We start from the raw sequence: 13781 nt of genomic DNA on the forward strand, positions 1-13781 counted from the left end.
TCTTGTTGTTGGTTTGTGATTATTGGACAGTTGGTTTGCGAGTTGTTGGTGTTGGTCCGTCTTTGCTTAAACCAGTGTTGCTTAGGTTGGCGATGGTTGGCTGTGATGGGTATCTTGAGTGTAGAGGCAGATGTAACTGATGATAGCGAAAATCAAGATGGCTTCAAACATGGGAGGTCAAGCATTTAAATAGCTTCTAAAACATCATTTCAGCATGCCAGATTCGCAGACGAGACTACAGCAAACTGGAAACTGGAAAAACACACAATGGTGCACATCAAGCTTCAGACAATGCGCGCTGCGCGAAACAACTCATGGCCCCCAGCATCGCACACAGTCGAGGTAGGCAACGAAGGCCCCAGACCAATGGGACTTTGGGTAGATCAGAGAGTGGGAAGACAGCCACCGTTGAATTGAGGCCGCTGCCAACTGCGGGATCGGGATCTTTGGGGGCGCCCCCATCTGTGGTCTGAAACCTGTGATGGACCACGACGGTGATGTTCGCTGGTCCACCGTCGTGGACATTTGGCGGAGGCGAAGCTAGAACTGCGGCCGCGGGATAGCTTGGAAACTAGAGAAACCTCAAGATCGCGGATGCGAATCGAGTATCGAGCGCAATTGAGGATGAGCAAAGGGGAGATCCCCTGCAGGAACAAACCACTCTCATCAAAAGCCAAGACGACCAAGACCTGACTCATCGTGAAAGCGCAATTGCTTGCACACGATCGTGGAGACGATGACGGGCCTACCGAGGGCCGTTGTCGCCATTTGGAGCCAATCTGCGCCTTTTTCGAGATTCAACGGTGATGGTGGCTGCGGTCCGCCCTGGCCTTGATCGATCAGGCTAATTTAACGAGCGAACTCGAACCCCTTGATCGAGGCGATGCTTGTTTGTTTTACGGATACTCGGCCGAGGGTTTTTTGGACTTTGGCTTGGCCTCTCTTTGCTACCCGGTTCCAAAGTCCCCCCCGCATGCCTTTGCCGGGTACCCTTCTGTGCCACGATGCCAAGGGTGGCGATCACGACAGGAAGCAAGGGAACAATTAATTGTGGCTCGTGCAACCAATCTAGTTCCTTGAATCAAGACGATACTTGCATGTCTAGTGGTAAATACTTCAGGTGAAGGCCTCAAGAATCAGGGAAGAAGAGTTGAAAGAGTGAAATGAAAAGTGTGGCCGTGTAAGATGGTCTTGTCTCAGGCCATCTCCACAGCCGTGATAACAGCCACAACTTCATGACGGTCACCATGAAGGCACGTCACACACATGAGGGACGATCAATCTCCCTCCCTCAAAAATGAGGCGAGAAAAAGTAGAAATAAACAGTAAAGGCTTTTTTCTAAAGTTTCGGCTGAGATTTCAGACCAACCAAGTATGTGCAGTACCTAACTAAGCACGAGGGAGGAGGGCAGGTTGTCAGCCGCGCAGCTCAGCTCGTGAGGCAGCCAACTTGTAGTGTGCAACCATCACAGAAGAGGACAGTCTGCACGTTTTGTTGTGAAAAGTTTGCTGTGAGGGAGGCTGAAAATTCCAGGGACAAGTTGGGCGCTGACAGGGAAGTTTTCGGTTCCATGACTGTCTGCCCATCAAAAGAACCAACAAACCCCAAACATGCCACCATCTCTCCCCCTTCATGTGTATCACGTGATGTCACGATGCTTGCCCATGGCCTCAACTTCACCAACTCCAACGACATCAACGCCAAAGCTCTACACCGGGCTGTATTCCGGCTTGATCCGACCTCCCAACTTCCTCTTCTATACGACGAAAAAGAACCGGGAGACTGCGCCGTCGACCTCTTTTCTGTTTGATCGGTGAGTGATCCTTGAGGCCGTGGTCCCTGCTTCTCGGTTCCCGGCTTCACCTAGATGCCCATACCTCACACGGACCTCTCTTCACGGGCCTGGTTGGGAGTATGTGATTTGCTGGCGGCCCGAGTTGGCCTGTTCTTGTTACAATTTCAATACTACTATCGTCTATGGCACTTGATTGAGCAGTACCCAATGTGTGGGGTGGATGATATTATCGCAGTGGATGAGAACGCAACAATACACAGATAGATACCTCAATTGACCAAGGAGAGATGGTTTACCGTGAGTCTAGTAGACGCTAGATCTTGCTTCTAGTCTATAACAATGTGACCGATCCAATTGCCTCCAGAAAATTCAACCTCCTCCATCTTAAACGCTTACCCTACACTCAAGCACGCAAAATTCAGAATCACGCGACAATGCTTATCTTCGTGGGTCAACTTCATGCTCCATCGTCAAGGGGCGGTGGCCTGTGAGGCCCGACGAATCCGGTCCCGGTAAACGCGCAGTTCCTCCTATTCTGGAACCTCAAACCACGTTGTCGAACAAGGGAGAGGTCTTACTGACATTCGCCTCCCCTTCTCACCCTAGATAGGGCTGGCTGCAGATCATCCTTTTCTTCTCATGCGGAAGCGCCGAGAAGGTCGTCGGTGAAAGAAGATTACTTGCCCGAGAATCACGGGATTCACCGACTCATATACCTGCCCATCGACTCACTCCAAAGGTGAGGTCCAGGGCGGTGTCGCTCAAAGCCCCCCATGCCTGGGCTCTTGATGCCTCACCGCGGCCCGTTCTCGACTCCACGGCCCAAAGACCCGGTCTGCGAATGGCTTCGGCACCGTCTCACCTCAAGCCGAGAGAAGCGGATCACCGCAGGAACGTTTGGAACGGGGGCCTCTCCGTATGGGACAAAACTATCGGACAGTTACCGAGACATGGGTTTCCCAAAACTGCCCATGAGCTGGCACGGCATGCAACTCATGGATTACTATCTCGGTCTCGATTATCGTAGTCTGATGTTGACGATGGAGAATCAATGCTGTCGAGAATTGTCCCCTAAGACGTCTACGAGTCATGGCAGGGCCTCAAGCGGAAACTACAGAAGCCTCAAACCTTCGGCGACATGGCACCGGCAATTGAGCCTCAGCATTCCAACGGCCGCAAGCCACCTTCTAGAAAGACTGGAAACCCTATCTGACCCCTGGTCCACAATCAACGTCGACCGAATGACAACCGGCCGATAACCCATCGAACCCCCACGAGCTCACCGAGACGTCCTATCGGTGGGTGACGTTACCCTCACCTAGAAGCTCCTTACCGCGGTGGATCATCCCGGCCGACGGGGTGGGAGCCAGCAAACGGAGGCTCTGCCGGGCCTCTGGTCCCACATGGTGTGGTGTGAGGTGAGCAAAGGTGAAGGGGCCATATCGACCAGTGGAGTTGCCATGTTTTGGCAGTATCATGATCGGGAGGCCGGTCCGCTGCCGGTTGGGCGGTTGCGTTGTGATACGGGCAAGGGGAGTCGATGCGGTTCCAGGAGTCAGTGGTCTGCCGAATGGACTGGAAATAGAGACGGAGGATCCTGGGGATGCTGGGAAAGGAGATATATAAAGGAGACATGATGCCCAAGACGAAAGAGATGGAAGAACCAGACAACCCGACATCAACAACCAAGACTGGACACACTCACAGCAACTACACTGCACACAGCTTCCATAAAACGATCCCCCCTGAGAAGCATCAAGATGGCGACCGATTACAAGTTTGAAGGCTGGATGGGTGAAGACCCAAGAGCAGCTGAAGGCCACATGGTCTGGAAGGAGTACGAGCCTAAGCCTTGGGAGGAGTCAGATGTCGATATCAGAATCACCCACTCGGGCATCTGCGGCTCAGACATCCACACCCTCCGAGCTGGCTGGGTACGTTTCCCTCAGGGACTTCCTGATACACCTCACATACTTACCATCAACAGGGCCCAACCGACTTCCCCTGCGTCGTCGGCCACGAAATCGTCGGTGTCGCAGTTCGAGTCGGATCCGAGGCGGAGGGAAACATCAAGGTCGGCGACCTGGTCGGTGTCGGCGCCCAGACGGACTCGTGCCGATCCCGCGATGGACCTTGCCAGGCCTGCGAGACTCACCTCGAGAACTACTGCCATGATATGCACCTGACATACAACACTTCATACCGAAATGGAGGCAAGGCCTACGGAGGATATGCCCTCTACCACCGAAGTCCCTCGCACTTTGTCATCAAGATCCCTGACGGTCTGCTCCCGGAGCATGCGGCGCCGATGCTTTGCGGCGGTGTCACTGTTTACTCCCCGCTGAAGGTCTTTGGCGCCGGTCCCGGAAAGAGGGTCGGTGTTGTCGGTGTCGGTGGTCTCGGTCACTTTGCAGTTCTCATCGCCAAGGCCATGGGCGCGGACAAGGTCATCGGTATCTCTCGACGATCAGACAAGAGGGAAGAGGCCTTGGCACTGGGGGCTGATGAGTATATCGCAACTGCCGAGGATGAGAACTGGTCTCAGAAGCACGCTGGAACCCTCGACCTCATCATCTGCACTGTCTCATCACCAAAGGTACGTTGTCATTTCCAGTTCCTGTGATTCACCATGCATGAGGACCTGCGTCAAGGCGTGCAGCATAGCAATGACCAACAGCATTGCTTACACTGCACATGCCGAGCTTGCCGCAACCCATTATCACGACCCAATCTCTTCTGTGCATCCAGAACCGCATGGCTAACATGATCTTGTCGCAGATGCCCCTGCAAGAGTACTTTGACATGCTCGGCCTCGACGGCACACTTGTGCAGGTGGGCATTCCGGAAGAGCCCATCCCCGTGAGTGCGTGGGCGCTCGTACCCGCACGACGCAGGCTGGCCGGATCTCTGATCGGCAGCCCCAAGGAGATTGAGGAGCTCTTCCAGCTCGCCGCCGACAAGCACATCATCCCGTGGGTCGAGAAGCGCCCCATGTCCGACGCCAACCAGGCCATTGTCGACATGGAAGCTGGCAAGCCCCGATTCCGCTACGTGCTCGTCAACCATTTTGACGACGCCAAGGAGACTGAGGTCCAGGAGCCCGAGAAGGAAGCCGAGGCAGAGAAGACCGAAGAACCAGAAGAGAAGCCTGAAGAGAAGTCCGAGAAGGATGACGACAAGACCAAGGATGAAGAATAAACTTGCTTGAAAGACGGGATAGCTAGGCGTTGGGTGGCGTTTTACTCTTTTTGTTTCATTCTCGGCTCGCTTCCTGGGTGGTGTCGAGAAACCAACGACAGTGTTGCTCAGTCCAGGGCCAACACACTTGCATGTAACAATAGCATAGACCACCAGAGGATTTCCTGGGCGCAATTGGAGGACTCCTAGATCGGCAATGATAGTTAATAGATAAAGGAAAGATACACACGCTTTTACAGGACAAGACCTGGCATTGTTGAACCGTAGTGCCACCAACAGGTGGGATAGCAGCTCTCGGGTTATCATGGACTAGAGAGCTTCTTTATTGTTGACATCACCACCCACATCAACAAGTCCATGACAAAGACAGGCTGTCACTCTCCCACCATCAACTCCTTTACGAAAACTCTAACGTTAAGCTGATGGCATCATTTCCGCTTTCCAAAAGTAGTGCGGCTACCAGCATTTCGGGTGTGCATTAACCCAAGGAAATGGCTGGGAAAGGAAGAGGAGATTGTAGCTAGAGGCAAGCGCACCCAAAACAGTAGCCTTGAGAACTATCAAAACCAAGATCAATAGCTCAGCTCGTCGGGGAGCCAATCCTTGTCTTCAGCTCGGCCCAAGCCGGGCCTGGGCCAACATGGGGGGAGAGGAGGAAACAGAGATTTGCCAGCTGTCCCACAACCCGGCAGAGGACCTGACCGTGAGGGGAGAGATGATTAAGCGGACGGGGACCATCGGCGAGCAAGTCAGCGGGCAGGCAGGCAACAGGGGTGAAGCTGGCGATGGGCCAGGGGGATCAACAGAGAAGCGACAGGGGAGAAGACGCGCCGGCGAGAAAGCTCCAGGTCCGGCTCCAGTTGTGGCAAGAACCCCGGCGAAAGCGTCCAGGCACAGATCTTGCTTTGCCTTTGATGGTCGGCGATGACAATCATGGGCTGATGTTGGCTGGGAGCGGCCGTCTGCCACTGCTCTCAGCCCTGGATTGTGGGCTTTTGAGTGCATACATCTTACAAGGGGAAAGAGGAGGGCGATGCAAAGAGCGGTGCTTCTTTGGGCCGAGAGGATGCCAGGCCTGTATGGTCGGTGCTGGCAAAGCATTGGCAGTAGAAGCCCAATAGTTTACAACTAGATGATATCATGGCCTGCAAACACTCGGACGTCGTTGACCTCAGTAAAATGGAGTAGACGACGGACGCGTCTGTCGTCCAGTTGGGTAATCAAAGACATACGAGTCTCCAGGAGAGGGAAAGCCCAGAGACGGGCGGCAAACATGGCCCGGCGCGGATGAAGAGTGATAAGCCTGCATGGAACTATCGACGTTCGAGATGCGCTAACAAGACCGTCTACGGTGGAAGAGATGACATTGGCAGAAGGCAGAGAAGAGCAAGAAACAAAAAAGTGGTCAGAAAGAATAAAAAGAATTGATAAAATAAATAAATTACAGATTAGTGAGTCAATAGGGCCGGCCCCATGACGGGACAGGGCAAGGATTGTCCCCCATGCGCGAGCTGGGCCATGCCGTGTCTTGGATGCAGTGATCCGTTCTCAATCAATGTCTTGTCTCGGAGCGGGAGAGGAGAGACCAAGTGGGAGTGGCTTGGGGTTCGCTGAATCAATTTCAGTTGAGGATAATGGGAGAGAACGAATCGGTCGAGGGTAACACGGCAATTCGACGTGCGTTGGTGGCTGTGGTGAATGGGCGTTTTTGGAGGCTGAGGGGACCTGACAGCAACACGACAAGCGGGATGTTACCTTCAGGTCGCTGTCATTCCCTCCCCCCTTCTGTTAGCTTGTTTGAGGAACGAGGCACAGCCGGCACGAGCCTGGCGAGCCAGGGCATTGGAGTCTCTGTGCCCTAGCATTTTGCGATCCTCTCGGCAAAGAACGAGAAAGGCAGTGATCAGGAGCAGGGATAACAGCAGCAGAATGGAGAAGAGGACCGTATACAACCAATTAGAGCACATGTTTACGAAGGATCGGAGGTCGAAAAGACACAGCCTGGGCAAAACTCCGAAGGCTGTGGAGGCATCGAAGGTTAGTTCACACGTTTCGGACTGGGAGCAGGCGGGGGAGAGATACAACGTGACAGTTGCATTTTATTTTATCTGAGGAAAAGATGTTGGTTGTCAACGAGGGTGCCCTGTAGAATGCGGCATTATAGAGGAGCGGGAGGATCATATCCGATGTCTTTTAAGAAAGTTTACTTTGCTTGGCTGACAGCACAACAATTGACAGTCGTGATGTTGTTATTGTCTGTCTCCCGGGTAGCTGGTAGACATCAACAGAGTTCAATCACTAGCCTCTGTCAAACCCGATAAACCCCTTTTACCCCTGAAGACATACAGAAAGACCCGTCTCCCGTAAAAAGGCGGACAGGCAGCATCCGTGGTTCATCTCCCGGACGCAGGCGCTGGAGCCGTTGAGGATGGAGCCCGCCCATGAGGTGATGACTCTTGCACAGCCAGTGGGGGAGAAGAAAGGATTGGCTCAGCCCAAGTGGATGGAGCAAGACAACGCCCAAGCCTTTAGAAGACGCCACAGCGCGATTGTTCCAAAATTGCAAGGCGAATGGCGCTGGGCTTCCTTTTCTCTGTAGCGCAAGCCACGCTCGTTTGACCATTTTCTCGGGCCCATCAGCTGCCGTTTATTTTCGTGGCGATTGACTTCTCATGTGCACCCCTGTGTTAATTTCCCCCCCTTCTTTCTGCCGTTGAGCCCTCTTCTCTTGGCTTAGGCGCACACGTATTCACGCACCAAGAAATATTCCCCTCTTATGATGACGCTCTGCATTTTCAATCGGGCATTATCATTTGGCGGTCCCCTTTTTTCGTGTCCCCGTTGTTGAGGCGTTCTCCGCAAGCCATGCCAATCGTGTGTCAGCCCAGCGACGCAGGAACCCGAAGAAGCCTGAGCCTGGGATTGGCCAGAGCAAAAGAGGGCGAGACACGGCGCTTTAATTACGCTTTACGAGGTGAATGCGGGTTTGCAGAAGGTCGCCCAATGGCCGTGTCCAAGGTGAGTCGGGTTGAAGACATGACCACATGCTTGATGCAGGTACCGAAGTGGAATGCCGTTGGGAAAACACGAGATGTTGAACCAATGAGCAATATCAATATGCTTCGTAAGGATGACAGACGACCAACGGCCAAAGGAGTGTGAACCTTAAACATCCTCAAGATGCGGGTACGAGGAGAAAACAGGGCGAATGGATGTAACAAAGACAAGGCTCAAAGAGTCCCATCAACGACCCTCAACACTGGACCCCCGTACGTCACAGACGTCGTTGGCGGCGTGAAGCATCTCTTGGAGGCGTCAAGGTTGACGTGAGGCAGATCTCATCCTCTTTGACGTCTCCATTGTAAATCAAGGAAACGAGAGGCACTAGACACTAGCTGACGATGTCAAAGACTCTCGGACATCGACGACGACCGATGTAGATGTGATTCATTCAAGATGCAGACGACGATCATTGTCTGTTTCAAGAACGGCAAGCCGGGAGATCCGAGAAAAAACGTCTCCATCGCCATGTGAGTTTACGCTTCGGGAACTCTTTGCTCTGTAGATGTCTCTCGAAGAGGCATCTTGTCCACTTATTTGCCGTCCTTGTTTAATCTCCCGAATCTCCATCAAGATGCAAACCAAACCGCCAGAAAAACCTCCGAAGAGAGGGCATCTCTAAAAATAAACAGAGCCCTACGCAAGCAATATGAGCCTAGAACAAAAAGATAATCAAAGATACGGGTCAGAGAAGATTCTCTGATGGGGAATACGTCGGGACCGTAAACCGGAGATTGAGATGCACATTGGAGCGTCCGCATCTGTTGTCATTGTGCGCCAGAAGGCAGAAGAACCCCCAGCAACACGCTGGGATTGCCGACCATCCGCCCACAGGGCAGGGCAGTCCGGAGTAGATTGGCTCTGGCCCTGGCGACTGAGCAAGGATGAACTCGCACAGAGCACAGAGGAGAGAGATAACCTTGGGAAAACTCCACAGCGCAGCAGCCCAGCTGAGGTGGGACCTGATCAAGAGTTGCCGATGCCCGTATGGAGCAAGCACAGCGACGGGCTGGACTTGGTGCGGCAACGGACAACCTGCTAGAGCGCCCCGTCGAGAACCAGCTCGCCAGTCAAGATCGACTTTCCTGGCTGTTGACGACAGATGCTTGATCTCGCTCGCATGGATAACAGTAGCAGTAGCGGAATATTGAGGTGCACCGTAGGCGAGAGCGAGACTATTCACGCTCTAGTGACTGGTAATCCCAGCAAGCCCGCTGCAGCCTCGGTGGGTGCCACGCTGCGCTGGTCTCGCTGGGCGGCTGCTAGGCGGCCAGTAACCCCGCTAGCTGATCCCGCTTACTGCCCGAATAGGTAAGCGGGCTAATCGACTAGTCAGGGGGCCAGGGGTTTTCGGGGGTGGGAAGCTAAACGAGCATGCGCCAAGTGGCTGCGTCCTTTTTTCACTCGACCCACCAGCGCTTCCTTTCACTTCTTCCAACACCACAGCACCAACAGCCAACAACAACAACCTAACCTACCGTTGCGATGGGCGGTCCTGCCCGGCCTCACGGCACCGACCGGTTTATTTACAGCTCTCCTATTGTCCCGTTGCGGTTTAGAGCCATCTCTCTGGGCGTGGCTGGCTCGATCGATAGCGCACCAGGCTAACGTTCTCCCAGGCGCTGCATCTTGGACACCCCCAGGCATCATGGCCCACGCCCGACAACGCACGCCCGAGAGGGCTGCAGAGTGGATGAGCAGCAGCGGATCAAGAGGCAGACAGGGAGGACGCAGGGGATATCCAAGCGGAGGTCGTCTCGTCCCATCCCGTTGTACATTTAAGCAGCCATATCCAACCTGCTTGAACGGGTTTCTTTACCTTTCTTTCTCGATATCCCTCTTCAACCAGTTCTTGGCGGATTATAAGTGACTCTTGCGAGTACATTCCGCAGCCATTCGTTAATACATATCCTGCATTGTCGTTTATAAACATGAAGAGCGTGTACATTCTGGCTGCGGCCGCCTCCGTGGTTACCGCCCACCTCCAACCCAACCCCGAGGACTGCATCTGCGATTTCACCGATGCCTGCTACCTTCGCGTCAAGAACCTCGCCAACCGCGCCGAGTTCTGCGCTTCGATCGAGTTCCCCAGCTGCGACCTCTCCCCTGTTGATGATGTTTGCAACAACCGACAAGATGCCATCAACGCCTGCGACTGCGTGCCCCAGGAGACTGCCAGCACCACCTCCGCCTCCGAGACTGCCTCTAGCACCGTATCCGTGAGCCAGTCTACTTCTGAGACTGCCTCCGCTTCCACCTCCGAGACTGCTTCCGCTTCCACCTCCGAGACCGCCTCCGCCTCCACTTCTGAGACTGCCTCTGCTTCCACTGAGACTGCCTCCGGCTCTGCTTCCACCACCGAGACTGCTTCCACCACCGGCTCCGTCACTGGTTCTGCCTCCACCACCGAGTCTGCCCCTACCAGCACCGCCACTGAGGACTGCGACTGCGACTACGAGGACAAGTGTGTCGTCGCTGTTGTTGGTCTTGGTGACTCCGCCGCTGAGTTCTGCGCCACCCTTGAGCAGCCCGGTGCCAACCTCTCCGTCCTGAATGGTGCTTGCGATAGCCAGGTTGATGCTGTCTACGCTTGCGACTGCCGCACCTCCAAGACCACCACCGCTCCCACTCAGTCCGCTACCACCTCCGCCACTGCCTCCGTGAGCGAGTCCGTCTCCACCACCGAGACTGCTTCTCAGAGCTCCGGCACCGAGACCGCCACTGAGACTACTGGTACTGAGACTGCCTCTACCGGCACTGAGACTGCCACTGAGCCCACTGGCACCGCTTCCACTGAGACTGGCACTCAGACCTCTGGCACCGAGACCGCTACCGAGCCTACCGGTACTGAGACCGCCTCTACCGGCACTGAGACTGCTACCGAGCCCACCGGCACTGAGACCGCTTCCACCGGTACCGAGACCGCTACTGAGCCTACTGGCACTGAGACTGCCTCCACCGAGACCGGCACCCAGACCACTGGTACTGAGACTGCTACCGAGCCCACCGGCACTGAGACCGCTTCCACCGGTACCGAGACCGCTACTGAGCCTACTGGCACTGAGACTGCCTCCACCGAGACCGGCACTCAGACCACTGGTACCGAGACTGCTACTGAGCCTACTGGCACCGAGACCGCTTCCACTGGTACCGAGACTGCTACTGAGCCTACTGGCACTGAGACCGCCTCTACCGGCACTGAGACTGCTACCGAGTCCACCGGCACTGAGACCGCTTCCACCGGTACCGAGACCGCTACTGAGCCTACTGGCACTGAGACTGCCTCTACCGGCACTGAGACTGCTACTGAGCCTACTGGCACCGAGACCGCCTCTACTGAGACCGGTACCGAGCCTACTGGCACTGCTACTGAGCCCACTGGCACCGCTTCCACTGAGACCGGTACCGAGCCTACTGGCACTGCTACTGAGCCCACTGGAACTGAGACTGGCAAGACCACCGAGACTGGCAAGGGCCACACCACCACTTGCACCACTGAGACTGAGTCCAAGCCCACCAAGGCCCAGACTACCCCCTATGAGTCTCCTTACACCACGAAGACCATCTACACCACTCAGACTCACACCTACACCAAGTGCCCTCCCTACGTCACTGACTGCCCCAACGGTCCTCACGGTCCTTACACCACCACTGAGACTATTGCTGTTTCCACCACTGTCTGCCCCGTCGAGGAGCAGTACACCACCAAGACCATCTACAGCACCAAGGTTTACACTCTTACCAAGTGCCCTGCCTATGTCACTGACTGCCCCAACGGTCCCAACGGTCCTTACACCACCACCAAGACCTACCCCGTCTCTACCACCGTCTGCCCCATCACTGAGGAGCACCCTGCCAAGCCCACTGCTTACTCTCCCCCTGAGAAGTACACCACCAAGACCATCTACAGCACTAAGGTCTACACCATCACCAAGTGCCCCGCCTACGTCACTGACTGCCCCAACGGCCCCAACGGTCCTTATGTCACTACTGAGACTGTCCCTGTCTCTACCACCGTTTGCCCCGTGACCGAGGAGCACCCCGCGAAGCCCACCGTCTACTCTCCTCCCAAGGGTGCCACCACCCTCTACAGGACCCAGACCTACACTATCACCAAGTGTGTTGGTGATGATGAGGACTGCTACCCCGGCAAGGTCACCACCACCTGCTACCCCACTGGCACTGCTGAGGTTCCTTCTTACACCACTGTCATTGTTCCCGGTGGTGAGAAGCCCGGCTACGAGCAGCCTTCCAAGCCCGGCTATGAGACACCCGAGACTCCCGAGACCCCTGAGACTCCCGAGACTCCCTCCAAGCCCGAGCAGCCCGCCAAGCCCGGCTACGAGACTCCTTCCAAGCCTGAGCACGAGGAGCCTTCCAAGCCCGTCTGCCCTGGTGGTGAGAACTGCCCCGAGGAGCCTTCCAAGGGCCAGCCCTCTGCCACTCTCCCCTACAGCCAGCCCACCGAGACTGGTGAGGCTCCTATCACCCCCGTCACCGCGGGTGCTGGCCGTGCTGGTGTCTCTATGGCCGTCGCTGCCATCGGTGTCTTTGCCGTCCTTCTGTAAATGCATCTCGGAAAAACTTTCCTTGGCTGTTAATTCTTACAAACATAATACGCTTCACTATGTACATAGTATGAATTAGACGACTTTGGCCCTGCCCATAGTGTAGAATGGTTACGAGTTCTGGTTAATACTGTGTATTTTTCTTACCTGTTGAGAGATACCAATTTCATATCTGTCTAGCTTCGATGTGTTTTCATGTGACCTTGATGCTTTCCCTGACTGTCCCAGAACGTTGCATTCGCTTTTCTACCTGGGGTTGCATTCACGTCAAGCTGTCAAAAGACGTTGAATTAGATCCAGTGGCTTTTTGTTCCATGGTTCCTTGTGGCTGCTATGGAACCCAAGGTGGGATTTCGTCCTGGTCCTAAACTCTATTTCCTCTTTCATTTCCCAAGTGGGCGGGTGGATAAAGGAAACACTGCTCAATACGGGATAGAAGGCCTTGTAATTTTTTGAAACACGCTAGAACGAAGGGGTGTGTGATGACTGGGGACCGTTTGATCCGGGCTGTTGGAAAGTTCTCGGGAAGTCAAAGAAACGAAAGTAAAAAAAGGGGAGAGGCCGTTGAGAGAGACTGGAATGCGGGAAGGGGGTTCTGGAAGATTAGGGGCGTCTTACGATGGGGTATGTGGCTTTTGTTGCGGTGAGGGCCAATTGTCGGTGAAGAGAAGAGGAGAGAGATGTTGTGTTATTACACAGATTGAGTTGAAGTTTCTGGTGATGGTATATGTTTCGACGTGAGAGGTTGGGGATCAAGGTTGGCAGGCTTGAAAGCTGCAGGGGACAATAACCGGAAAGCTCGGAAGAGCAACCTTTGATTGGCAGACTAATCACAAACAAAAGAGAAACAGCAGTGGCACTAGGGATGCACATGTGGAAATCAGCTGAAATGTTTCGCCTCTCCGTTCCCCGATCCGATGTCGTGGAAGTCCAGCGGCACACGGACGGGATGCAAGGGCAAGGCCGGCATTCGGACAATGACATAATCTCGGAGGTACGTACCTCCTCCGGGTCATGTCTTGGTCGTCACGTGGTGCCGTCGATGGCGTTGTGCTTTTCCTCAGCCCTGAGATGAGATGTTCCAGAATCGCAACGGTTCACACCGCCTTATAGATTTCACCTTCTTAATTGATGATTTAGTTGGCGCTGTTCTTTGTTG

At 54.6% G+C, this 13781-nt stretch overlaps 2 protein-coding genes across 2 annotated transcripts; both read left to right on the forward strand.

The window, feature by feature from the left end:
• Positions 1-3556: 3556 nt before the first annotated feature.
• On the forward strand, positions 3557-4994 carry NCS54_00024000 (PKS-ER domain-containing protein; the record flags this gene model as incomplete). The annotated part of the gene is made up of 3 exons (XM_053145895.1): positions 3557-3730; positions 3784-4392; positions 4575-4994. The coding sequence occupies 3 exons, from the start codon at positions 3557-3559 to the stop codon at positions 4992-4994; spliced, it is 1203 nt and encodes a 400-aa protein (XP_053001870.1).
• A 4991-nt stretch (positions 4995-9985) lies between these two features.
• NCS54_00024100 (Hypothetical protein) lies at positions 9986-12622 on the forward strand (the record flags this gene model as incomplete). The annotated part of the gene is made up of 1 exon (XM_053145896.1): positions 9986-12622. One exon carries the CDS (start codon positions 9986-9988, stop codon positions 12620-12622), a length of 2637 nt encoding a protein of 878 aa, XP_053001871.1.
• Between the last annotated feature and the right edge of the window lie 1159 nt (positions 12623-13781).

The sequence above is a fragment of the Fusarium falciforme genome, chromosome 1 (genome assembly GCF_026873545.1).
Source record: "Fusarium falciforme chromosome 1, complete sequence".
Taxonomy (NCBI): Eukaryota; Fungi; Ascomycota; class Sordariomycetes; order Hypocreales; family Nectriaceae; genus Fusarium; species Fusarium falciforme.